Source organism: Suillus clintonianus (assembly GCF_016758775.1).
Source record: "Suillus clintonianus strain FC179 chromosome Unknown DEU56scaffold_147, whole genome shotgun sequence".
NCBI classification, from domain to species: Eukaryota; Fungi; Basidiomycota; class Agaricomycetes; order Boletales; family Suillaceae; genus Suillus; species Suillus clintonianus.
Genome location: NW_024539371.1, coordinates 5,201 through 29,107, shown reverse-complemented (window position 1 = coordinate 29,107; position 23,907 = coordinate 5,201). Strand labels below are relative to the sequence as shown.

Here is a 23,907-nt window from a genome sequence, read left to right as displayed (position 1 = left end):
TCGTGTTCCCAGCAAACATTTCTTTCTCGTGTCCAATCCTGCTCCTTCTGCACATTTCATCCCGCTCAGGTCCGCGCCCTCGACTTGAAACAATGATGTCAGATATCATCAAGGTTCCGCCACATGAAGCACTTACTCAGCTCCTGAATGCCTTCCAACATTCGGTGCACGACCACCACCGTGTCTCGAACTGCCCTATCACGAAACTGTTGCATGAGGTCATCGAGAACGGTGTTGTATCTCTTTATTGTCTCATCAGTTTCCGATACCACGTTTCTCCCGAGCCTAGCCCCTGCCAGAACAGCTCGTGTGAGCTCCCTGACGACCATATTGCTTGTCGACTCACAGAAATTCTTGCTCTTGGAGTAATCGCGAATGAAATAGGAACACTCGAGCGTCTGCTGACATATCTTCGTGACGAGAGTTTTCATTGTCTTGATGTTCTCCAGGTCCGTCTCTGCAAGAAAAATATATACCTCATCCATTTTTGAGAGGAGTTGCCGGAGAGACTCGTCGCGAGTTGTCTGAGAAATGATAGTCTGCAAGAATAGTATGTTAGTCAGGCATGCATCAAAAACATTGGTGCACGTAAATAGGTACCTTAGGCACAACCGACAAGACACCCCACGCTGCCTTCGTGTACGGATGGATCTGTGCTGCGTGATTCCTGCCACAATTGCTGCGAGGTGAGAATTCCGTACCTCGGCAATCTTGGCAACAATGTCATTGAACTTGGAAACTGTTCCAAGTAACGGAGTGACGTAGTCGACTGCAGCAATCGGGTCTCCTGTATCGTTGATACTCGATGCCACAGCTTGCACAGGCCCAAAAATAGGTTTTAGCCCGGCAACCTCCTGTCTAGCAAGTAGGCGAGCCGCATCTACCCCTTCTGAATCAGGCTTGCTATCTGCATGGATTGCGGAGTCCTGGTTATAGCATGTTAGGTGTGATGGACAGGTTAAAGAACTTATGGCACGCACATTTGGTTCAACAAAATGGGTCGTTACCTTGTCCGAGTCAGGCATGTTAGTCACCTTGGTGTCAGAGTTCTGATGATAGTGTATTATGTGTTACGAACAGGGAAAATAATGATTTTATGATACGCACATTCAATTCGGCGCTGTGGACCGCCTGGCCTTCATTCATGGACTTGTCTGCCTCGGGAAGTTTGTTGGGATGTAGTTGAGCACGTTGTTCTGAGGTGGACATCTGCATGGCGATGAATCGGGTGAATACAAAGCATCGCTCAAGTACCGCCCACTCACATTACGATTCCCATCAGGAGGGGGGTCTTTGAGCGATACATTAGGATGGTTAGCGCTCGTGTCCTGAAGCTCGTTGGCTCCCTCTTTGGTTGCCGTGAGCTGCGCAGAGTTCTGCATTTGACAGGTTTTAAGAATATTTTCATTTACGAATGACCTTACACACCTCTGTTGCCTCTGCCGAGGGAGAATTCTGTTGTGAGGGTTTGGGTTGTCCGGCACGTCGAGTGACAAGATCTTTGGCCTTGCTGCTAAATGAGGCGAAATGTCCTCCGCGGGATTGACCGGGCGATGAAGGATCAGACTGCAGATATATCAGATGCGAAGGCAAAGCAATGGAAACAAGCGAACCCCGGAAGCCTCTGAACGAGTTTTCCCGAAAAAAGAAAAACGCTTCTTGCGACTGGGATTGCCTTGGGCCATGATCCGTTAATCATTCAATGGAATGACCTATGGGTCCCACGTAAATCTCTGACCAAGGTCCCAAGTGTGTGGGCTGGCTGGTGCATACCTGTAGTTATGATGTGGCGTGCCAGCAATCCACGTTTCGATGTTCACACCTTTGGGTTAAAGGTAAAGTGTGATTAATGCCAGTGGTCAATGGTCATGTAAAGGATTCGGAGCTACGTACCTCTATTAACAATGCGACCCTGCAGTAATTGACAGCTTGCAGAACAGAACAGCAGTATGAGGGTTCGACTTGATGTTCAGCGTTTAAAACAACGGTTCAGGTCTTCAAGCTTCAGGTCTGTAGGCCGCAGGGCGTCTATGATGGCACGTGCGTCGTACAGGCATCATCACAGCGGCTTAACAAGGTGACGCAACACTTCACAGCATCTAAAAACCATCACTAGATTACCTCGGAGACAATACAGGAGGCACACCACAATTGAACATCCCCGAGCTGTTGTAAATGTCGTGAGAGGTGCACACTGGATGGACGTTCGAATATTCATCAACAATGAGTGTTCAAAGTGTCTAGAATTCAACATATTTTAACATGATCTATATGCGCTATAGTGTTAATTTTGTGCCTGGACCCGCTTATTGCCGTGTCACGTGAAAGAATCAGGAACTTCGACAGAATCGACACCGCCATCTGCCCAGCTGCCACTGGCAGTGGTCAGATTCTGGACGGGCACAAAGACTTGTCTATGCGATTTCATTATCTCGAATCCTTGAAATCACATCATACGATGATACTGCAGCAGTACGACTACATATGGATCCTCAAAAAAATAAGGCCATTGGACTACCCCTCCTGCTCCACCGTGACCTCTCTGCTATCATCAAAGACGACGCCCATCGGATTTCTTCAAGGAACTTGCTCACTGATATTTGTTCAATTCACAAAAAGCTGTCGACAGATAGAGACTATATGTTATATATTGTTTTTTATTCATTCCATTGCCTTCGAACATCTACGCTATAGCGGCCAGGTTAATGTTACACGGCAACTAGCTCCCGAAATCAAAGGGGCTCATCGACTGCCACACAGATTTTTTCCAACGAGTGAGAGATGCTGTACGTGATCTCCAAATATGAATTGAACAGCTCATCTGACCAATATGTTATTAGTTGTCTAAATCGCCTGCAGCTGCTCACCTATCCAAATCGTATGAGCGACATGATCATCGCACCTCAATACAATGTCAACGCACCCTCCTTCGTCGCTTTCCCTCCTGCTTTCGCCACCGCTCCCATCCACCCGGGGCAACTAAGCACAACACCCCATCCAGATCCTACTTCATTAAAGCTAAAGACTTCTTCTCCGGCATGCTAAGTGGCCGCAGCGGCTCGCCAATCTCTGCATCCCATAAGCGAAAGGTCTTATTACCCGACCCCACATTGTATTTACCCACATGGTGGCCAGTTTGGCTCTGTCTTCATGGGCAATTACAAATTATAATTTCGAGTGTTGTCAATGAGTGCTCCGCAAAGGGGAAGATCTTCCAAGTAGCTTGAAAGCTCAGACGTCATGACACAACTGAAGCGAGGGGCAGCACGAATGTCTTGCGGTTTTTCCTTTCCATCGTTCCATCCAGTACTTGCAGAGCAAGGTGGAAGAACATGTAAGATAGGTATTATTGCCATCCTCGAGAGAAGCATTGATACACGTGAGACATGACCAGGCAAGTAAGTATTCAGCAGCGTATGAACGGGAACACCTGTGGCACGTCGTGTCTAACCGTTTTAACTGGAGAAGCAGAAAAAGACATAAAAATGAAAATATCTCACAAAAGATGGAAACATTCAGCATGAGGTTGCCTTAGAAAGAGGCAGGTCATAAAGGAGGCCACAAAGGCGATTGGTCATAGCTTAAGCTCAGTAAGAACTCTCCGCGCGAGCATCTGGTATTGCCAGCCATCGCCACCAGCCCTTCGGAACTGTATGCCGTGGAGTGGCAACCAAGGAACCTAGAGAAAAGACTGTCAGATGTCTCAAACGATGACGGGGAGGAAGCTCATACCTTAATAATGTTAATTTCGAAACGAACTGACAGTGAACTAGCACCGATAGATTCGAAGATTTCACGATCGACTTCACCGGTAGGGAAGGGTGCCGGTGCTGGCCGCGGAGCGTGCGGCTGTGGCGTAGCAGTAAAGTCGCGGGGTATAGGTGGTAGGACCTTGCCTTTGACCGGCGTTTGCGAGCCGAATGGATCACGACGTTCCTCATGAGGTGTCCCCGGCGCAGGTGTGTTGGCTTCTTGTTGCCGGGAACTGTCTGCCACAATGGTGTGGGTGTTCGAGGAGACATTGAAGAATGAAGATGATCCGCTGCTGGGGGTGGCGCTTAATGCAGTCCCAATCGATGGTCTGTGAGGAAGCTCTTTCTCCAAGGGAGCCTCGTGCTCTTTTTCCTTCATGCTCTCTCTTTCCCGCTCCTTAGACTTCATACCGAAAGACATCTTCGACGCTTTCTTGACAAGCGATCGAGGCGTAATTCCAGTCTCGTTGGAGCCATTAGAACCAGTCCTGCGGTGATGACTAGAACGCCCTTGGACCTGAGTTGGTTCGGGGACAGACGAAATGTCAATGGAGGGTACATGAATGCACTCAAAGCCACCCCGAGTCTCCCGATATTGAACCTGCATTCGGTCCAGAACCTTCTTGATATCAGCCTTGAGCACTGATGGAGGTTTTGTAGAAGTGGTTGCAACACTGTTGCGCATCTCAGCACTGTCCAAATAAATACGGGACTCGTACTCACCTGAACAGCCCCTTAAGATGCACAGGCTTGAATTCCTTATCACTGTGGTGTCCACTCTGCTCATCCCTGAAGCCCTCGTCCTGATCAGCTGCTTCCTGCTCAACATTCTCCTCCACCTTTTCAGTTCCAAAGCCACTCAAGCCAGTTGGACGTCCACTGCTCGCCCCATAACCGGTCGATGGCCGACGGTGTCGTCCAATGGTGCCACCAATACTAGGCAACAAAGCTCCACCAGTGCTACTCCGGCGCTCGTGCCGTATTTGACGACCTTGGGGATCAAGGATCGTGGCAGCCCGCCTGTGCACATTCCCAAGAGGCTGGCTCTGGCTAGCAGTAATAGGCTGAGGCGCAACGATGGAGGATCTGCGCACATCAGCATCTGCGCCCCGCTTCCAAGACGCTTCCGAAGCCTTCTCGCCATCATCTCCCGAGGATCGCAATGGCACACCGCCCAACATCGTCGTCCGCTTACCAACACTCCGTTTATGATCATCGCCCTTCCCAACCAGAAGCGTGCCGAACCTGCGCACAAGCGTCGCGCCAGCGGACAACGGACCTTCGTGTGTGTGTGCACGGTCCTCCTCGGACAGAACCTTATCCTGCTCCGCAAACTCACCCTCCAGACCAGCCGAATGGGAGACCTGCTCCTCGCCGTGCTCCTCTACACGATTTTCACCACTAACAAACACTCCACCCCATCCACGGAGTGCAGTTGGTCGCTGGCTCATGCTGTGGCTGCGGCGATGAGTGGATGCAGGTGGAGCACGCGGAAGTGATGTCGCCGGCCCTGGTGTTGGTGTGGACGGCTGGGGAATATCGATGCGCTTCGTAGCAGGTGGAGGCAGCCCTGAGTCACGCGCTCTCACTTGTCCATGGAATGCAGCAGAAGTCGGTGAGGCCGCTGCGGATGCTGCATCATATGACATGTCGGAGTAGTGGGACGTCTCAGGCGCAGGAAGGCGCGGGAGTGGCATGCTGTAGTCTGCTTTAGCAGATGCAGAGGTGGTGAGCGGCTGTGGCTCCTTCTTGACAGGAGCAGGTTGAGTGAAGGTCTTAGCCGGGTAGGGAGGTGGTGCAGAAGCATCGGCGGCAGATGTATTAGCCGCGGTAGCCGATTGAAGGGAAAGCTGAGAGCTAGCAAAGCGCCCGGGGCCATAGACGCGTTCGCGCTCCAATTTCTCGCGGGATAAGTAATACATCGTGACTAGTGGATGGAATCCCTGCGTTGGGTCGAGGGGGTCACGTGCGCCATCGCCGATGGACAAAAGCGACTGGGAGGTGGGGGGCGAGTGAGAAGGGGTGGTGGGTGGCGATGAGGAAGGAGAGAACAGCTTCCGGCGATAAAAGTCGAATCCGGAGAAACGCTTCGACTTTTTCGAAGGGCTCATCGTAGACTCATTCTTGTGTGTATTCGTGGCCGATCCATCGAAGGATATAGCGAGGGAAGAGTTAGAGAACTCGAAACGGTGATTAGCGCCATTGCGACCACCGCGCTTGCGGTCCCATGCTTGGACCGCGCGGGTATAAGCATCAGATTCGAGCACTTTTCTGAGGTTTCGTTCGATCTCCTCCTCGGTCCCAAATTCGAAGCCTCTCATGCCTCTCATGACTTGCTTATCAAGGTCATCAGGTCGGAGCGGGTCCCGGTGTACCATATGTGTGTCAGGGGGGCCACTAAAGCCGCGAGTCATCCATGGATGCTCAAGTACCTCGGTAAGCGAGGCACGCACAGCGGGGTTAGTGACAAGCATTCGGGAGAGCAAGTGCTTGCATTCTGGATAATTGATCAGCGAGGAACATGCCTCATAACATGACTAGACGCACCTGCGCTTAGCCACACAGGATACTCAACCAATCCGCGCTTAATTTTAGCATGCAGTGCGGGCATGCTCTGATCGTCGAAAGGTACTTTGCCGCAGACGAGCACATACAAGACAACTCCAAAACTCCACACATCAACCTCTGGTCCTATGTAGACCTTCGCGTTAAGGAGCTCGGGAGCTGCAAAGTATAGGGAACCACAAAAGGTCGACAGAGTGGTGGAAGGGTCGTAGAGATTGGACAGGCCAAAGTCGATGATCTTGATGTTTCCTGTCTCAGAAATAAGGATGTTCTCGATTTTGAGATCTGCGGGATGGACAATGAGAATGTGAGACAATCCAGGTACAGCAACACACACCTCGGTGGACCACATTGTTCCGATGGCAGTAATCTAGCGCACTTCCTATCTGACGAGCGAACTTGCGAGCGACACGTTCCCGCAAGCGACCATGACTGATAATGTAATCGAGCATCTGACCACCGTTTACATATTCGAAGACCATGTAGTAATGGTGTTGATGGACGATCATCTCACGCATGCCGCAGATGTACGGGTGATGGAGAAGCATGGAGAGGGCAGCCTCACGGATAGTGCGTATTTCTTTCGAAGCATCTTTTGAAGCCTGCTTTGCGACTGCTTCTGGAGTCGCATTTGAACCATTTGGCGGGACAGCCTGAGGATACACTCGGGGGAGGATTTTGACGGCGAGCTGCGAACAATAACCAGGGTGTTCGGACGATACTTCATGTTTGATATGAACGCAGCACGCACCTTCTCTTCTGTGACATTGTGAATAGCCAACTTGACCTTCCCCATGCTGCCAGCTCCAAGTGTCTTGGTCAAGGTGTAGTCACCAAGGATGCGGTTTGAACTTCGACCCTGTTTGCTAGTTGAACCATCTCTGATCTGGCGGTGTTTTGAGTCTGTAGTCGACTGTCTTTCGCGGTCTGAAGAACTTGTTGGAGTTGTGGTACTGAATGCCTGTGGAGGCATTGAAACTGGGCGGGGCCTGTGCGACGTGGCCTGCGGCCTTGGGGAGGGTAGAGGGCGTGGAATAGCAGTGTTTTGAGTCGTTGTGGCCGTCGTGAAGGTTGTTGTCGCTGTTGTTGACGGTTTCAAAGTATGTGACCTTGCTGGTGGAGGAGATGAAAGAAGCTGTGGCTGATGAGCCGAGGGTGGTTGCGTGATGGCCATATCAAACTCATAACCCCCTACGTGCGACGGCGTATTCATTCCAGATTCTTCAGGCACTTGACCAAGTGGGGCTGCTATCGACGACGGGTAGAATGCTGCCATGGATGCCCACAACGTCAACCAATGACTTTCAAAGGCGGTGCTCACGATTCAGGCTAGTTAGTAAAACTGCCTCCATCAACGTTTTACCAAAAAATCACTGAGTCAGGGCGGTCAAGTCTGACAGTCTATGTTCACAATTGGAGATTTGCTCCCAGTTGATAATCCAACAGATGAGGCTCCTGATTTTCTCATCTATGTCTCATCTCACTTGAATTCTACTGCCAAGAATCCCCTGAGTTTCTGCTGCGACAACTCGGGTTCCGGGCGGAAACGATCGCGTTTCCTTCTTCCTCATTCAGAACCCAAAACGTGGACCTTTCTGCCTCACGCTTCCAACTCAGAGGTAGCGATGCCAACTGCAAGGCACTGCCCCGAACACGCGCACGAATCCATGTGAGCAAATTTGCTGTGTACAAGCTTACCTAGTGCTCTCAGGCTGTCGAAGCGCACACAAATAGCATATTTATAAGACTCACTCTTCCGTCCGCCGCAAGAGGTAAGGATATCAAAATAAACACCGAATATTACTTCTGACTGTGTTCTTGTACAGATAACCATTTCACTGGATGCCGATTGAACATGGGCCAAGGAGGCAGGACAACCTATAGTAAATGTCTGAATCGGCCAGGTACATCAAAGTTTCGTGAAACAAACTCACCAGACACAGCGCCACATTACAGAGTGCGAACGTACTCATTGTCATCATGAGAGAGCTGAAGGCAAACCCAATCACAAAAGATAAAAACTGCCAGAGGTGGTCTAGTTGGCTACAACGCAGCAGCAGCGAAGGGCACGTACTGTGCTAGCGATGAGTATCACGCGAACAATATCATCCGACGTCTTCTGCCCTTTGAAGTCCTGAATCGTCATATGGTCAGCTCTATTCCAATGAACCAAATAAGCACACCCGCTATTCTGCCTTCCGCTAGCTCCTGTATGGTCATGGCTGTTGAGTCTACCTTGCGTATGGCTGTCAGCAATTGAAGTGACACGACATGCGTGGGAATACTTTCCCTATCTCGACAAGATGACCCGGCGGGCCGCACGTACGTACTTAGGTCCGTCCTCCATGTGCCAGGCCCATGATCGATCTGATAATGCAGGTAAAACTTTCACGCAAAGTTTTATGCCAGCGCTAACGGAGTAGCACCCCAAGCTTGAAGATCTACCCGCCCCTGCACTACCAGGGAACTTGAAATTCGTTTACCGTGACAAAAGCATGTTCATGCAGCTTCTGATCTAGGACCTACCTGGTACAACTGAGGAAGCCGTTCAGAACCCCTGAGGTATGGCCCTAATGAATTGCGTCCTTTACCAAACCCTCTTTAACACGGAGTACCTTAAACGCCGCTCGGCCTTGCCCCACTGTCGGCACCGACCCGCATCACGCGGTATGATGACATAGCGAGTATCACCAATCACTATGAAGTTCGAATTACCTGGTAAATCAATCATTGGTGATGACTAGTGCCAAACTGTTGAACTCCCACCACCGCCTATTCGGGTGATTTTTAACACCTCGCAAGCCAATGTATTCGCCATTCGTCCTGCAGTTGCTACCACCTGTTCTGGATGGAAAAAATAACACTTTGAGCAGCAAGTATGCTTTTATAGATACATGGGGCACAACTAGTCTACTGTAACACATAACTGGTACTTCATCCGAACACGGATCGTCGTCTATTTGATATCTTACCAACACCGAAAATAAAAGAGAGCCCACGACAATTAATCAGCCTTGGGCGAAAAAAATCATGTCCCTTTTTCATTGAGTGACTCCGGGTCACTTTGGTGCAACTTCAAAGTATCATTGTCTGATTGTATTGCGTCCTCGGTTGCACGTGTTTTTTTGCCGATGATACCCAGGCCTCTCAACCCCAAAATGACGATGACAATGCCTAAAAGCGTCGATGCAAAGCAAGTCCACCCAGCCGCTCGGAAACCGACCATCAAGACTTCTGGTGACTGCGCATCGAGGTCCGGATGCTTGTTGTTGTATGCTTTGGACACAGAGTCCGCTATCTCAGACGTCACCGCAAGTCCGAGCGCTGTAGCAAGCTGTTCACAAAACGGCTCAGCGAGATAAAACGAGGGTGATAAGTCTCGTACTCTTGTGGTGACGCTGAAAATGCCACCCGCAAGGGATTGTGAATCTTCATCAAATGATACAGTGATTTGCTGGTTCCCTAATGAATACACGATATCCACCCCAACTGCAATAATGTTAGCCTCTCTTCACTGAAAAAGGAAATGACGCACCAATGGTAATCATCATAAAAAATCCCATGTGCCAGAAGCCGATATCAGGGTTGATGAGAGCATAGATCACGCTTGCCGCCTTCCCAGGATTGAACATTTATTATCAGTTGAAGTTGAGTAACCTACCGTACTAACGAGCAAACCAATCAACATTAAGATGTGCGCAGGCACGCTTGCAACAAAATATCCCGCTGCAACGCTAGGAATCACCCCAGCGATAGCCATGGGAATGAACCGAAGAGAAGTTTGCAAGGGATCCAGCAGTTGTACCTGTTGGTAGCTGAAGACCATCAGCGGTTTACACAGATTGATTGACTAAAAAATAGATCATACTATAGTGTGAAGAAATAACTCAGAGTATCGAAGCTAAACCTGCAGGGCATATGAGCGAGTGAGAGACTGATCTCTCGGAAATACACGAACCAACCAAAGAATACCACACCAATGAGGGGACCCAATTTTGCTCCAGGCTGTCTCCATATGCTCAGAGGCATGAGAACAGACATGTTTCTGGATTCCCTCCAGCGCTCGAAGAAGACAAACGTGACCAGCAAGACGATTGACACGAGGAATAGGCTAAGGACTTGGGGAGCCAACCAACCCTTTTGAGTTGTTGTGGAGTCGCTCGAATTCAGTTCAGTAATACTCGCTACGAAATGGATGATGTCTCCTTACGAGAGGCTGAATACAAGAAGGCCAAGGCCGGCTGTGCTCAGTACAGCGCCGACCCAGTCTAAACCTTTGACATAACGCTGATTCGAGTGATCTTTTGGAATGACTACGAGAGCAAGGCAAACGAAGAAAAGAGCAAGACCGGCTTGAATGCAGAACAAGGACCGCCATGTGGCGCGACTTTCAGTCAAAAGACCACCTTCAAGGTTTGATAAGTTCCCCATCGGAAATGTCGCCATGTGTGACTTACTAGCAATGAGGCCTAGAATAAATCCCACAGGCGAACCAACACCCAGTGCGCTGAAGGCCTTGTTCCTGTTTGCTCCTGGTGGAAAGTATGACGAACATAATCCAATCGCAGCAGGAGTGTTGGCAGCTGATCCTATTCCCAAGAGCGCCATGTCTACAATGAAAATACTTGAATTTGGAACGAAGGCCGTTGCAAGACTCCTGGTATGATTTTCTTGAACGAACAATCCGAACATTTAAATTTGGCAACTGACCAAATCGCGAACCATAGAGACCCAATGACAAACATGAGGCGGCCTCCAAATATGTCCCCCAGTCTTCCGCAGAATAAAAGCAAGCCACCGTACGACAAACTATTTGAGACTGTTAGTGCCTAGTGAGTTGTATCACAATAATTGTAGAGACGTACGAATTCACATTGATCGGCCAGTAAAGGTCACCCTAGATGCATACACACCTATTCTGTCATAGAGTGGGATGTGCTGAATACCAAGCGTACCTCTTGGAAATCAAGGTCTTTTCCAATAGTGGGGAGTGCAACTGTGACTGCGCCGACGAGGAAAACCTTGATTCCCATCGAGTTTTGTCATGAGCTATTGACATTCCAGAACAACGTGGCTTACATTCAAAGTCGTGACACCACAAAGGGCAGTGATAAATGCAATATCCCGGAAACTCAAGCCCATGATCTGGCACTTCAAGTCAAATTGTGGTGGACGAGTGTGGAATCAAGTTGATTTTCTTTAGGCGTTACACCAGCATGTAAATATCTATGCAGGATGTGAAGGTATGTCAGCCTTTAGTGTCGGCCTTTAGTCAGTCGGAATATCCTACTTGCCTTCTGAAACTTCATCGATTGATAATGGCCCTACTACGACACCATAAGGAGCTTGCCGTCGCCGTAATCTGCAAAGGTAAATTGTTCTAAACCACGTAACAGCACACGGCCGCACCTGTCCCCCAATTTCTGTTTGAATCACCTTCCTTGAAAGACTACAAATAGTCTCGCGTAGTGACTGACCCATGCCTTGGGGGAATCCGCCATACACCACGGCCAAATGGCCCTGGCTGCTGTTCTTTTTGACTGACATTGTTACATGGACCACACGATATGAATGATAGTCAGCTCCTGGCCATGACAACTTATCATCGGTGCGTTGGTACCTCCTTCCCCGGTCATTCCTTCTCCAAGCATGACTTGCCGATTTCAGTAACTGCCGTTCTAGGCCGCTAGTAAGTTGAATGAATGACCTCCCTTCGAATACCCATACGGGTGCGAAACATGGAATGCAGATCGCCGTGCTGTGCAGGCGGTGGGGTTATGCTTTGCTTCGTCCATTTACCTGACAAACATTGATGAGTCACCCTCCATGGATTCTTCCGCGGCACCTACCAAATCATTCTTACTTACCCGTTTTAACTCGTGGGTTTTTTGACTCGTGCTTCGAGGTGGGTCCTGGTGCGAGCGCGCAGGGCAGTAAGACTCGCTGCGTAATACAAACCCAGTATTCGCATCATAAGCTATTCCAAATGGAAGGCAGGATGTAGTAATACCAACAATAGCATCCATGCCATGATTGAAGAGCGGATCCTTCAGAGTTAGTGTCGTTCGTTCAGGTGATGGCTCATTCGCTGCAGGCGGGTCTGCAAAATTGCAAATCATGCTAGAAGCGGGGATTGCAATAATAAGCAATAAAAGTTGTTTCTGTTCCGTTGGGTTTCTTCAAGAGGAAGCAATCATCGACGATGACTAATTTTCTAGGATCACCGGATCAACCCGAATGATGAAGTTCCCCGCCCATTCCTAAAGGGTCTGTGACATCAATGTTGCGTTTGAAACTGCAGACTATAGGCGATACTGTGGCTTTTCAAAACTCAGCCTCACTACCTTTTCCGCCAGTTTTAAGTTATACTTGCAGTGTCATGTGCACCACGCTGCTACATCGAGTCCCATTCCCGTCGGCAGCGCATCAATCCACGATTTCATGCTGTGTCGGGACGTTTTAATGCCAGTAAGTATTTCGGCTCGCCCGCTCGGTTTCGGGTTCTACATATTCTCTATATCATCTTGTGAGTTGCTCATACGTTGTCGACGTCACATACTTACTTGCACACTGACTACTGTCCCCACTAGCCGCGGGTACAGAGTCATCGATTGTCAGGCCCCAAGAAGGGGACACGCCATATGGTCCGCCCGACGGCGACTTATAGCAACACCGAATGAGCATTTGCCTGCTTTGTCGAATGACCCTTCGGACTTCAACAGCACTTGCAGCAGCCTAAGTATCTGCACCAAGACCTATTCCAGGGAAAACAAGACGTAGTCCTCGTCCTGATATGAGTGATTGGCGTTTCTTTGTTCAGGTGATGCTATTTCGCTGGAGTGGTGGCACTTAGTACATACGAGATACGAGCAGAGCCTTGCTTACCGACGAACCTTCGGAAAGACCAATACTCTGTCAGTCGTCTGGATCGGACCCAGTACAATTTTTGATTCATTTTCACCTGCCATGCGCCTGGTTTTAAGTAGCTCTAAGCTCAGTACTACATACATAGTAGCCACTTCGGCTAATCTGCGTCTGCGAAGCCACCTGTCCGATAACGCGGACATCTTGGCAATGATAAGCCTGTCTGACCGGTGACAGATAATTTGATCAAGGCACACGATATATACCGGTATCATGCATTTGGCGTCAACGGTAGAACCATAGTGCTGCGGCCACCCTCCAACTTGAACTGCAACAGACCTCCTCCGAAGCTGGATTGCGCAGTTCGCTCATCATGTCTGACCACTCTGAAACGCTGGAGAAGGCAGAAATCGCAAAGCCCGAGCTGACCGATAATGGGGCGGACTCGGACGAGTTTGAGCTGGCGAGAATGGGATACAAACAAGAGTTGAAGTGAGTGTGTCGCTCGCTCTCACGACCAAAATACTGAATATTTAATATTAACTTATATAAGACGCGAACTGGGACTCCTTCAGGTACTTCGACCAAATTCAATCCATTTGCAAACAACTCACGAACTGGTTGCCTCCAGAATTTCGGTGTCTCGTTTTCGATCATCAGCGTCATAACAGGCATCCCTTCTTTGTTCTTGTATGGTTTGGTGTGTCACATACAGTACCCTTCATCCTTTCCAATGAGAGTAAATGTGGAACGTGTATACAGAATACAGGAGGCCCGGCGGTCATGGTATGGGGCTGGGTGATTGTTGCATGTGCCACGATGCTTGTAGGACTTGCTATGGCAGGTGAGTCGGTGTCACAGTAACTGGTGTATGACATTAACCAGGCTGATCTTTGTGAAGAGGTCTGTAGTGCGCATCCTACCAGTGGTGGTCCCTACTACTGGGCTGCTATGTTGTCTGAACCGGGCAACGCTCCACTTGCATCTTGGATCACCGGCTGGTTTAACTTGTTGGGCCAAGTTGCAGTCACGACAGGGATAAGGTACATAAGTCGTAGCATTTCTGTTGAAAATGATGACTTTGTTGATGTTCTTCTAGCTTTGGTTGCGCGAATTTCCTTTCCACCGTGTGTACGTTTAACACATCATTCATACCAACCTCGAGGACTACCATGGGTGTCTATGCCGCAATTTTGGTTAGCCAAGGTCTAATCAATACATTCGGCGTCCACCTCCTAAAGTACCTCAACAATATCTCAGTTTGGTGGCATGCTGCTGGAACCACGTCCTTGGTCATAGCCATACTTGCTCGCGCTCCATCGCATCAGTCGGCTGAGTTCGTGTTCAGCACGTTCATTGACAATACAGGAGTTTCTGGCAGTGAGGGGTGGGGTACTAGGGCAAGCCATGCATATGTTTGTGTCATCGGCATACTCATGGCTCAGTACACACTGACTGGTAAGCTCGATGACCATCGCTTGTCTCAGTCATTGAACTTGCTATCAAAGGTTTCGACGCTAGTGCTCATGTAAGATATTGTTCCAATAAATTCAAATTTCAAGTCACACCTGAAGCATGTAGATGACTGAAGAAACCCACAATGCTGCTATGGCAGGATCGATTGGTATTGTAATGGCTATAGGAGTGTCAGCTGTCCTTGGGTGGTTCCTCATTCTCGGGCTATTGTTTAGCATCCAAGATTTGGATAATACCGTCGCCTCCTCCACCGGACAGCCAGTCGCTCAGATTTTTTTAGATACTGTCGGGAACCGTGGAGCAATTGTTCTCATGGTCATAGTTATCGGAGCGATGTATTTCTGCGGGTAAAACACATATGAAACCTTCCGTGGGTGACACCTGACAGTTTCTCTTATCTGCAGTACTTTTTCGATCACTTCCAATTCTCGCATGATGTTTGCGTTTGCTCGCGACGGGGGCATACCAGGACATGAATTCTTTCGCAAGGTGGACTCGAAGCGTGGTACCCCTGTCAGAACAGGTTTGTGTTTCTGTTGTGTATTATATATTTCTCTTATCTAAAATGTGTCTACTTTTCCAGTATGGCTTGCGTGCCTCCTCAGCTTCATATTGGGCCTTCCCAGTCTTGGGAGTGCTGTCGCATTCTCTGCTGCGACTAGCATCGCAACAATTGGATTGTATATATCCTACGGCAAGTGGCTCGTCCTTTGAAGTGATTATCTCAGGTCTGATCTGACCATTGATGCCAGCTATACCCATCGCTCTTCGCGTAGTTTACCGAAAGCGTTTCGTGCGAGGTCCATTCCACCTCGGCGCCTTTTCGATACCCATTGCCGTCGCGGCAGTTACATGGATTGCGTTCATCGCTATTGTATTCCTTCTTCCTCAAGCCAATGTATGTTCTACTATTCACAAGTTGTTGTTCCAACTTTTGTTCTGACTGTCGTATCAGCCCGTCGACTCTCAGACGCTGAATTATGCCGCGGTTGCTGTCGGAATTGTGATCATATACAGCGTTGGATTTTGGATACTTAGTGCTCGCAAGTGGTTCGGCGGTCCTGTCAGCCAGATACATGGTAAGTCCTCACCCGGTACGTTTCTTGAAAAAATATCTCACTATTACAAGTCGAATAAATAGGTGTAGTTACATAACAGCAAGTGCTAGTAGTCCCAAGATATTTCAAGCGCCTCCGACTGACTTTCCCTTACTCGCGAACACTGTTAGTCCAAGGGCGGTACTAATGTACACAAGCCATTCTCTGCCTCCCTCTTCAGTTACCGTCGACTGGAACGAACTGCCAAGCCTGGTTGTCATAGAAGCTGACGGGAGGGGAGAGGATGATCTGCGCTCTTGAGTACGTACAATTTATCCCGTTTATCAGATGACCTACCTGGGTGAAGTTGTCTCCGTCAGGCAGCTGCCAGACGAGCTCAGAATTGCTTGTCTGAATCCTGAGAGTGTTATTTGAGCCAAAAGACACGTGATAGAGAAACGGTACTCACTCATATTCTCCTATTTTCCTCTCGTGGAGTTTGAAAGTGGTTTCAATGGAGGTTCCTATGATCCCAGAGCCCTTCGTTCCCTGGTTGTTTAACACCAACTCACTAAGTCGTTGGATGCACTCACATTGATTTCACCAGAAACTCCAGCGTAATCGTTGCCCGCGAGGTTGACCAACTGCACCAGACCTTTTTCTTCATCGATAACCTGCAAGTACCACTGCAGAGTCGGGTTCAATCAGATCGACACGCATATTTATAACATCTGCACCAACCAGCATGTTCTGGGTGTCTTTGTTGTTGATGTAACCGACGACAGGAGCGCCGTCAGCAACACTGGTCCACCTCAGATCGACATCTTGGGCGGAGTATTGGATGTTGTAGATCACGTATGTACCCGGAACTGGGATGGTCATGGTTGTGATGATACTTCAGTAGGTGTAAGGGTTCGATGTGGTTCAAGAAGAGCTCGCTCCCTTGCGCCTTTTATACCTCTTTCTTGACCTACTAATCCATCAAGTTCATTTCGTCAGTCGCTTTACGAGGGGCCAGGAGAATTCCAAAGAATAGCATCGCAGGTGCCGCTTCCTCCGCGTCGCATACACCGAGAAAACCTACTGACGTTTGAATTTGTGACCAGAGAAAGAATCCCCTTCGCGAAGCAAGTATTACTTTTCCTGTGTTTGAGAAGCTTCGTATGTGTTCTGATTTAGCAGAGTCCAAGCAGTCCGCGGTCCTTACGAAGATTGAGACAAGGCACGAGAATGTATGTATTCCTATTCCCAGTCCGAGGGTGATGATGGTTTGGTGAGTGATTTTAGTCCTTGGCGTGAGTGTATGAGAGGTTTTTAATTGTTGACTGACTTGGTTAGGCTACTTCTTTGGACCGGGAGATTCGCCCGTCGAACACAAGGGCTCCTTTACCTTACGTTTTCAAGACTGTTAGGTTCATAATACAAGGCCCTTCCTCAAGTGTATGCTTTTGATCCAAAACAAGCCGTGTCGTGCCTATCTGGGCATGCAACATGAAGGTTCCATTGCGTCTTTCGCCCACTTTACGTAGGTCGACAGATTGAATGCATGTGGGCGGCACAAGGAGAACGTCTCGCGAGATGGTGGGGCGTGCGTAATCAATTAATTTGATCGGAAGGTTCAACAATAAGAGACTTGGTTTTGCGGACTGTAGACAAAGACGGTGGGAGATCAGGGAAATTTACGACCCATCCATGCTCGGATGATGTATGTCAACCTGTTCCCTAGATCTTGTATCTCGATTCACACTCTCACCTCGCAGGTCCATAGTATATGCCTGGTGGATTTGAATCGTGGTCGAGCTGGCATCCGAATGTCAATGGAAGACAACAACACTCTCCTCGGATTCTCCGCGTGGGAAATAGTATCATCACCCATTGAAGATGCGGGCACGTCAACCCACCCCATATAATTGTTTGTCTCTGAATCTGATGTTGAAGATGTGATGGTAAACGCCTGAGAACCCTTACAACCCCCCAAAGCATGCAACCCCCCGTGAACTGCACCCCATAACCCGCGGAACCTAGACCCCATGCAAGTTGGTTGTGTCGGAACGTCACCAACGGTTCAATGAAACTGGGAGGCCCTGATCACAAGTTAACGTCCGTCTTGTCCCCTTTCAAGTGGGACAATTCCAATATCGCGGTGTCGAAGGAGGTGTGCATAGTAATGCATACCCTTTCGCCACATCAGGCTTTAGGTTCATCAAAGGTCTAGGCTCCACCCTCAAATCACCGAACATTGCACAATGTGAAGTGTAGATTCTTGGCGCCCTTGGGCGACTCTCCATCGAGCTCCATCTATGAACCTCACACCCAGTATAGTCCCACTGATGCCCGGGCCTTAACTTACAAGTAAACTGTACGTAAATAATCACGACTGACGAAGAAAAAATGTTCATTAGCGAGGACTGTGCTTGTTTGTACCGGTACCTCGGGAATGCAAACCGTGACAAAGGAATCCATCTCGACCCTGTACCAGTCTCTCCATCCCCAATTTTCATTTCCCAGGTAATTTCGTGTTGGCCAATAATGGGATTTGGCACATCACCTCCTGAAAGACCATTCCGTTGCGACAGGTATGCCGCTGACATGTTCGGGAGACCAGGGTCGAATGTGCCCTGCCGAGGGTGGTAAAATGTAAAAATGCCCAACGCGTACTTGGTACTCGGAGACTTGTCCACCTCCAATTGCTGTCGAACTGTCTCTGGAAAAACGAGAGCCCGGGATTTGGTAGGAGTAGTCTGTGGAGTAACAACACTTTGAAGTCTGATATGAGAGGTCTGGGGAAGACAAGGACAGTGGAGTCTGATCGTGCCACTGGCGTTGGCGGACGCTTCGACAGGTTTCAGGGGAAGTACGAGCAATGGAACACGCAAGCCCCAGCTGGTCAATGTCATGACAAGACGGGCGCTGGGGTAGGGACGGTAACATGGAGGATAGCCCACATAACTAGCAGGTGAAGTAGGGATGGCATCAGAAGACGAGCGTGGGGAGCCAGCCCAGTTGAACGATGATGTAGATGGATCGACCCCGTGCATAATAGCTTGCATAAATCTGGTGAAAGCAAGTTCTGCTCCCTCTCCGTAGGCGACCTGCATGCTGACTTTGAATATTCCAACCAAGCAATACGCAGCATCTTCTTCACGTGTCGTTTTGCGTGTCGCTAACCCTCGTCATGCGCTGGTCCACATAATATGTACCTGGGGCCCAAGGAATCATCAACGACGATTCCAGTCGCTTCTTCGATCAGTTGCATAACAGGTGAGTGGTCAGCCTTGTCTTTGTGGAGGTCCGTCAATGGAATCCAATCTTTGTTGAAGAACTTCATCATCCGCGGGGCAATATATTCCTGGAGGGTCCATCCTCACTCCAACCATTCATCTTCTAAGATATCACTGAGGGTAATCGTCTGCGCAAGATGGACTGTGCAAATTACCCACCAGTTGGCGGTGCACTGCACACGTAGGTTGAAGTTGGCATTTTGCCTCCTGGGATGCATCGATGAACGTTTAAACCCTCCGACTTTGCAATCGCAACGAGATTGCACATCCACATTGAACATCGGTTCCGGCATCCTGCGGAGCACCCAGTTCACTGCAAAAACTTTATCCCGAAATAAGGAGCTCAAAGGATGTGCCGCATACGAAGGAGACAACTTGGGCACAATATTAGGTGAGAAAGGGGACATCACAGCACCGTCAGCGTGCTCACCCATTCGACTATCACTCGTCTGTGACGACTCCTGACGGTACGGCAATTACGTGTCTGAGTCAAGTTGAGCTTGACTTCTCTCGATATCGACGCTGCTGCCAGACCCACTGGCTGGCCCAGTGCGTGCCGTTGGCAAAGATTATCGCATAAGTGTTGGATAGAATATGCCTCGGAAGGCGGAAACTCCGCCACACAACTAGTGGCTGATTTCAGGCGTGAGGGGTTAGGAAGTCGGCTGCATCTAGTGCGCACGCAGATCTTGGGAGTCGACGAAATGAAGAGGTGATATTGCAGTAAGATGTATGCATGTGTTCGGGCGAGTTACGCGGTGATGTGTTGGAGGAACTGCTCGACAAGAGAAACAACAATATTCATGCAGACATCTAAGATAGATGGCTTTCAGCCTGATACTTGAAGCGCCGGGAAGCAGCAACTGCACTATGATGCGAGGGCATACATACTAGAAGACGTGGAGACAAGAGTCGGACGAATGTATACTGCTGAGGCAGCGGGAGGGTCTACTGTCGAAGAAAGCAAGTGTGACAATAGGGAGCTTTGATGAAGGTGTGAAAGCGAACCACCTCGTGTCTTGGGCGTCTATAGAAACGAGGCCGGTTGATTTAGTGAAGTAAGGTAAAACCGCACAATATACACACCTCTGCAGCTGAGACACAGACACTCACAAACCCTCCAAAGTCGACCTCGACCGTGCTCAACAATACCAACCTCCAGTACAATGACGAAGCTCATTCCAAGCACCACACCCCTTCGAACTTTTAAAGGTCATGAAAGAACCGTAGGCGCAGTCGCAGTTTTCCCTGATAGACGAAGAATGGTTACGTGCTCAAACGACAAGACACTGTATCTTTGGGACTTGGAGACAGGTGTTGTGTTGAAGAAGATGGAGGGGCATCGCGGTCCGGTGTATTCATTGGCGGTATCACGAGATGGGCAAATAATAGCAAGCGGTGATGGAGATGGAGAGGTCATTGCTTGGAACGGAGAAACAGGAGACTCTCTCACCGGACCCATCAAAGCCCACCCCTTCCATATCAACTCGCTGGACTTTTCCGCGGATGGTACAGTGTTGGCCACTGGTTCAGAGGACACGGTCAAGCTGTGGTGCACCAAAACATGGCAGCAGCAAGGAAATGAAATGAAATTTCAATATGGTGTCAACCGTGTTCGATATTCACCATCTGGTGAACTTCTGGCCATCGCAACAACTATTGGCATTATCGAAATTTATAATTCAGGCACAAGGAACGAAATTTATAAATCAAGCACCAGGAAGCGGGTCGGAAGCTTGAGCGGTTACTTATACGCCTCCTCAATCGCGTGGACGCCCGATGGCACACGCCTTCTTTCTGTCGCAGATAAAGCCATAGAAGAGTGGGATACATCAACGTGGGAGCAGGTCGGTGATCCCTGGGAGGGCCATACTGAGAGTATCTTCGCCATCGCCGTCAATCCTGCTGGCACTCTCGTCGCTTCCGTATCTCAAGACCACCATGTCCGTCTCTGGCAGCTCTCAGATCGACAAACCATTGCCATCTTCAAGCACTCATCTATCCAGACATGTATTACGTTCTCCGTAGATGGCAATTACATCCTCAGCGGCGGAGGTGCAGATAATCAGATCTCGGAGTGGGACGCACGCAAGAGTTTTCATTCAAGCGTGAGTTTCCGTCCTTGACTCATGTCACGCAATTTGATCAGGCTTCACGCAGATCCTCACTGCTGTCACGGCAGACCGTCACGGTGGTTCATCCATCACTGGAGACTTGTCGACTGCTGAACAACTGCTCACGCAAGAGATTGACGCCGACGCCAATAACTATGCCTCGTATGCCGATCGCTCATTCGTTATGGCGCGACAACAAGACTGGGACCGTGCCCTTGAGGATGCAATCAAGGTCATTCATACCGACCAATTATGGCCCTCTTACGAAAGGCTAACGTCCATCCGTGACATAGTCCATCAACATTCAGCCTTCATTAATAGGCTACATCTCGAAAGGCATTGCCCTCGGCGGAAAAGGTAATGTCCGGGACATGAGGGTAGCATTTGACGTCGCATCCATGTTCACAAACCAAGATTCGCAAACCATGCATTTCCTTCTCTTGATCAAGGTAGGTTCATTTTGTCTCACATATTCTCTGTTTCATTCCGTATTTCAGGCCATTGCCCTCTTCAATGCGGATCAACATGAAGAGGCAATGCTGCTCATCAAAGAGCTGACTGCTGCTTGTCCGAATTCCGATCTTCTGGCGTGTTATGTCGTAGAAGTAAGTGTCATACGGCTATGCTAGGGTATCAACGCTAATATTGCCATTTGAACACTAGGCATATCTACGCGTTCAGCTCGGAACCAAGGCCTTGGTTGGCGCGCGTCACGACGAAGCCGCTGACCACTTCGCCGCCGCTGTCAACTCCAGCGCTTTCCCATCGAAAATCATCCATGAACTATACGAGGACTTGATCGTGGTATGTTGGCATGGTGCATTCGATTTTTTTTTCATAACTGAGTGTTTCGTCCAGCTCTTCGGCTGGGATCTCGAGTCCTTCTGGCTCACTGCACATCAGAAACACTGTCAGGCTTTCCTTTCCGCAGGTAAAGTTGAAGAAGCCCTAGAATCACACCAACATATGATGGATGCCATCGACGAAACTGAGAAGACCAGCTGCCTCGATTGGTCCAACGGCAAGTTTTAGGTGATGACACTTGAGGCTATCGTACTCACCCGCATTTCACTCAGACTTCAAGGAACAATGTGCGCTTGCTGCTCACGATGACCGTATTCTTGGCGCATGTACTTCCTTCCTCAACCTTTTCGTTACTGACCTAAGTTATGCAGGCGGAGATTCCGGGCCAAGATCAAGATGGCTATGATGTAGAACCTGATTTCTTTCGGGGGGTGCATGGCGTGGGTGCTTCAGCGTATCCTTCATTTTTCTCTCTCATGTGATTCATTACAGCATCCTCAAACTTCCAGACCACGACCTCAACAGCGCCCCGGGCTCTTCAAGAAACTCAGGCTCGCTGTGACACAGCGCTCTCTTCCTCCTCCTGTACCTGCGCCTGCACCAGCTCCACCCACTGCCCTACCACCTGCCGCTGCCCCAACCAACTTCACAGCACATGTACGACACCTGTTCACCTGGCGATCCGATCACGCAGCACCACCCGTCGTCGAAGTTCCTTTTGCGCAGGGTCGAAAGGTGCGCTCGATCTATTTTCATCACTGTCTTGGGTGTCTCATGCATATATTTACAGCGTGTTGCTGCAGCGGGTGCTCCTGCCGATGACGATTCAGACATTATACGTGCTGAATATTCTGATGATGGTCCACAGGACCCCAATACACAACAGCCTAATACACAAGAACCCAATACGCAACAGCAACGACAACCAGTAGCAATGCAGGTAGTAGGTGCTGGGGAACATGGAGGTGGCAGGTCGTGTTTCTGCTGCTAGCGGCTTTCGTGGATGTCCTCGTGTATTTTAGTTCTATTGCTCTTTTTTGTTTTTTGCGATATATATGTGTTTGATGTAAATCGTACTATTAATCCGACTCAACGATGGCACCGCAGGGTCCCTACTACATTACCCATACCATCCTTTCTCTCGGGACAGGCCACAACTCAGTTTCATCATGTCAGTGTTCAATTTTGCGTGTACTCATTCACTACTGTATCCTTCATAACTGACGATTCCACGCTTATATACTAATTGCACGCCATCGGCCATATTCGATCGGCCTTGCCAAATCCCCTCACAAACATGAACTTGAATGATCATCTTCGCGTGTGTCCATCCTAACTAATGTTACCCCCCGCAAAATATTGATCTGGCCAAAATTCAAATGGCCGCATTCTACAACATCACTTTCACGAACTATCTTGGACGTCACCTCGCCTGCCCTGCCCTGATTCAATGATGGACATGCGTGCTCCCCAGCACACGCTGATCTCCCAAAGATCGGTTTGACTTTCTGAGGCTTTTGCGAATGACTCTACTAGTAGTGCGATGTTCAAGGACTCCCTCGTGAAGATTGATCGCCATATTGAAGCTCAGTGCGCTCGGGCTCTGGTGTAGTATAGTGTCGTCACTGGAGTTCGCGAGGCGCTGGTCACGGCTATTTACTATAGAATGGCTCTTTCTCCGATACCTCACCATGCACTGTACGGGTGGATTCAGTAGAGATGAACATATGGCTGAGAAACAACGTAAGAAACCTTACTCATCAACCACGACATTGCAGATGTATGTGTTTCAAAGTGAACTTCAGCATGTTCAAGGGTGGCCTGGAACTCCTGCTGTGGTGTTATTTACTTGTGAGGCGACGGATTCAGCATGTGAAAGGTGACTTAGTGCAATAGACCAGCGCATTTCGGGGTTATCATGCGATTTGAAGAGAGAGTGCTTGTTGATGACGATGGGCGTGTGGTGTTGGTCGCTGTGGGTAATAGTGTCGAGAGGAGACAGCTCCTCTGATAC

At 49.2% G+C, this 23,907-nt stretch overlaps 8 protein-coding genes across 8 annotated transcripts; 2 read left to right on the top strand and 6 right to left on the bottom strand.

Annotated features, from left to right (window-relative positions):
- Window positions 1-477: 477 nt before the first annotated feature.
- On the bottom strand, window positions 478-1,685 carry DEU56DRAFT_761251 (uncharacterized protein; the record flags this gene model as incomplete). The annotated part of the gene is made up of 8 exons (XM_041350513.1): window positions 478-539; window positions 579-651; window positions 702-926; window positions 981-1,049; window positions 1,108-1,209; window positions 1,266-1,376; window positions 1,429-1,566; window positions 1,614-1,685. 8 exons carry the CDS (start codon window positions 1,683-1,685, stop codon window positions 478-480), a joined length of 852 nt encoding a protein of 283 aa, XP_041202136.1.
- A 1,889-nt stretch (window positions 1,686-3,574) lies between these two features.
- DEU56DRAFT_874055 (uncharacterized protein) lies at window positions 3,575-7,290 on the bottom strand (the record flags this gene model as incomplete). Its single annotated transcript, XM_041355911.1, has 6 exons — window positions 3,575-3,679; window positions 3,733-4,426; window positions 4,476-6,249; window positions 6,300-6,602; window positions 6,655-7,006; window positions 7,069-7,290. The coding sequence occupies 6 exons, from the start codon at window positions 7,288-7,290 to the stop codon at window positions 3,575-3,577; spliced, it is 3,450 nt and encodes a 1,149-aa protein (XP_041202135.1).
- Window positions 7,291-8,034: 744 nt separating this feature from the next.
- DEU56DRAFT_838337 (uncharacterized protein) lies at window positions 8,035-8,604 on the bottom strand. The gene is made up of 4 exons (XM_041354882.1): window positions 8,505-8,604; window positions 8,392-8,451; window positions 8,144-8,338; window positions 8,035-8,089 (listed from the first exon to the last, which is right to left on the bottom strand). The coding sequence occupies exons 1-3, from the start codon at window positions 8,535-8,537 to the stop codon at window positions 8,153-8,155; spliced, it is 279 nt and encodes a 92-aa protein (XP_041202134.1). The 5' UTR covers window positions 8,538-8,604; the 3' UTR covers window positions 8,035-8,089; window positions 8,144-8,152.
- Window positions 8,605-9,345: 741 nt separating this feature from the next.
- Window positions 9,346-11,459, bottom strand: DEU56DRAFT_918891 (major facilitator superfamily domain-containing protein; the record flags this gene model as incomplete). The annotated part of the gene is made up of 12 exons (XM_041358190.1): window positions 9,346-9,651; window positions 9,703-9,806; window positions 9,853-9,931; window positions 9,979-10,132; window positions 10,186-10,224; window positions 10,276-10,476; window positions 10,528-10,723; window positions 10,775-10,974; window positions 11,028-11,126; window positions 11,183-11,214; window positions 11,273-11,338; window positions 11,397-11,459. 12 exons carry the CDS (start codon window positions 11,457-11,459, stop codon window positions 9,346-9,348), a joined length of 1,539 nt encoding a protein of 512 aa, XP_041202133.1.
- On the bottom strand, window positions 11,295-12,472 carry DEU56DRAFT_144138 (uncharacterized protein). Its single transcript, XM_041344757.1, has 5 exons — window positions 12,328-12,472; window positions 12,181-12,260; window positions 11,612-12,075; window positions 11,397-11,543; window positions 11,295-11,338 (listed from the first exon to the last, which is right to left on the bottom strand). The coding sequence occupies exons 1-4, from the start codon at window positions 12,346-12,348 to the stop codon at window positions 11,524-11,526; spliced, it is 585 nt and encodes a 194-aa protein (XP_041202132.1). The 5' UTR covers window positions 12,349-12,472; the 3' UTR covers window positions 11,295-11,338; window positions 11,397-11,523.
- A 1,178-nt stretch (window positions 12,473-13,650) lies between these two features.
- Window positions 13,651-16,015, top strand: DEU56DRAFT_874053 (APC amino acid permease; the record flags this gene model as incomplete). The annotated part of the gene is made up of 11 exons (XM_041355910.1): window positions 13,651-13,673; window positions 13,853-14,025; window positions 14,083-14,224; window positions 14,281-14,639; window positions 14,690-14,709; window positions 14,763-15,004; window positions 15,062-15,180; window positions 15,241-15,351; window positions 15,410-15,555; window positions 15,613-15,736; window positions 15,936-16,015. 11 exons carry the CDS (start codon window positions 13,651-13,653, stop codon window positions 16,013-16,015), a joined length of 1,539 nt encoding a protein of 512 aa, XP_041202131.1.
- Window positions 16,016-17,085: 1,070 nt separating this feature from the next.
- On the bottom strand, window positions 17,086-18,792 carry DEU56DRAFT_761246 (uncharacterized protein; the record flags this gene model as incomplete). Its single annotated transcript, XM_041350512.1, has 5 exons — window positions 17,086-17,340; window positions 17,448-17,715; window positions 17,870-17,992; window positions 18,045-18,051; window positions 18,171-18,792. 5 exons carry the CDS (start codon window positions 18,790-18,792, stop codon window positions 17,086-17,088), a joined length of 1,275 nt encoding a protein of 424 aa, XP_041202130.1.
- Window positions 18,793-22,108: 3,316 nt separating this feature from the next.
- On the top strand, window positions 22,109-23,019 carry DEU56DRAFT_143903 (uncharacterized protein). The gene is made up of 3 exons (XM_041344756.1): window positions 22,109-22,110; window positions 22,166-22,628; window positions 22,684-23,019. The coding sequence occupies exons 2-3, from the start codon at window positions 22,329-22,331 to the stop codon at window positions 22,882-22,884; spliced, it is 501 nt and encodes a 166-aa protein (XP_041202129.1). The 5' UTR covers window positions 22,109-22,110; window positions 22,166-22,328; the 3' UTR covers window positions 22,885-23,019.
- Window positions 23,020-23,907: the final 888 nt, after the last annotated feature.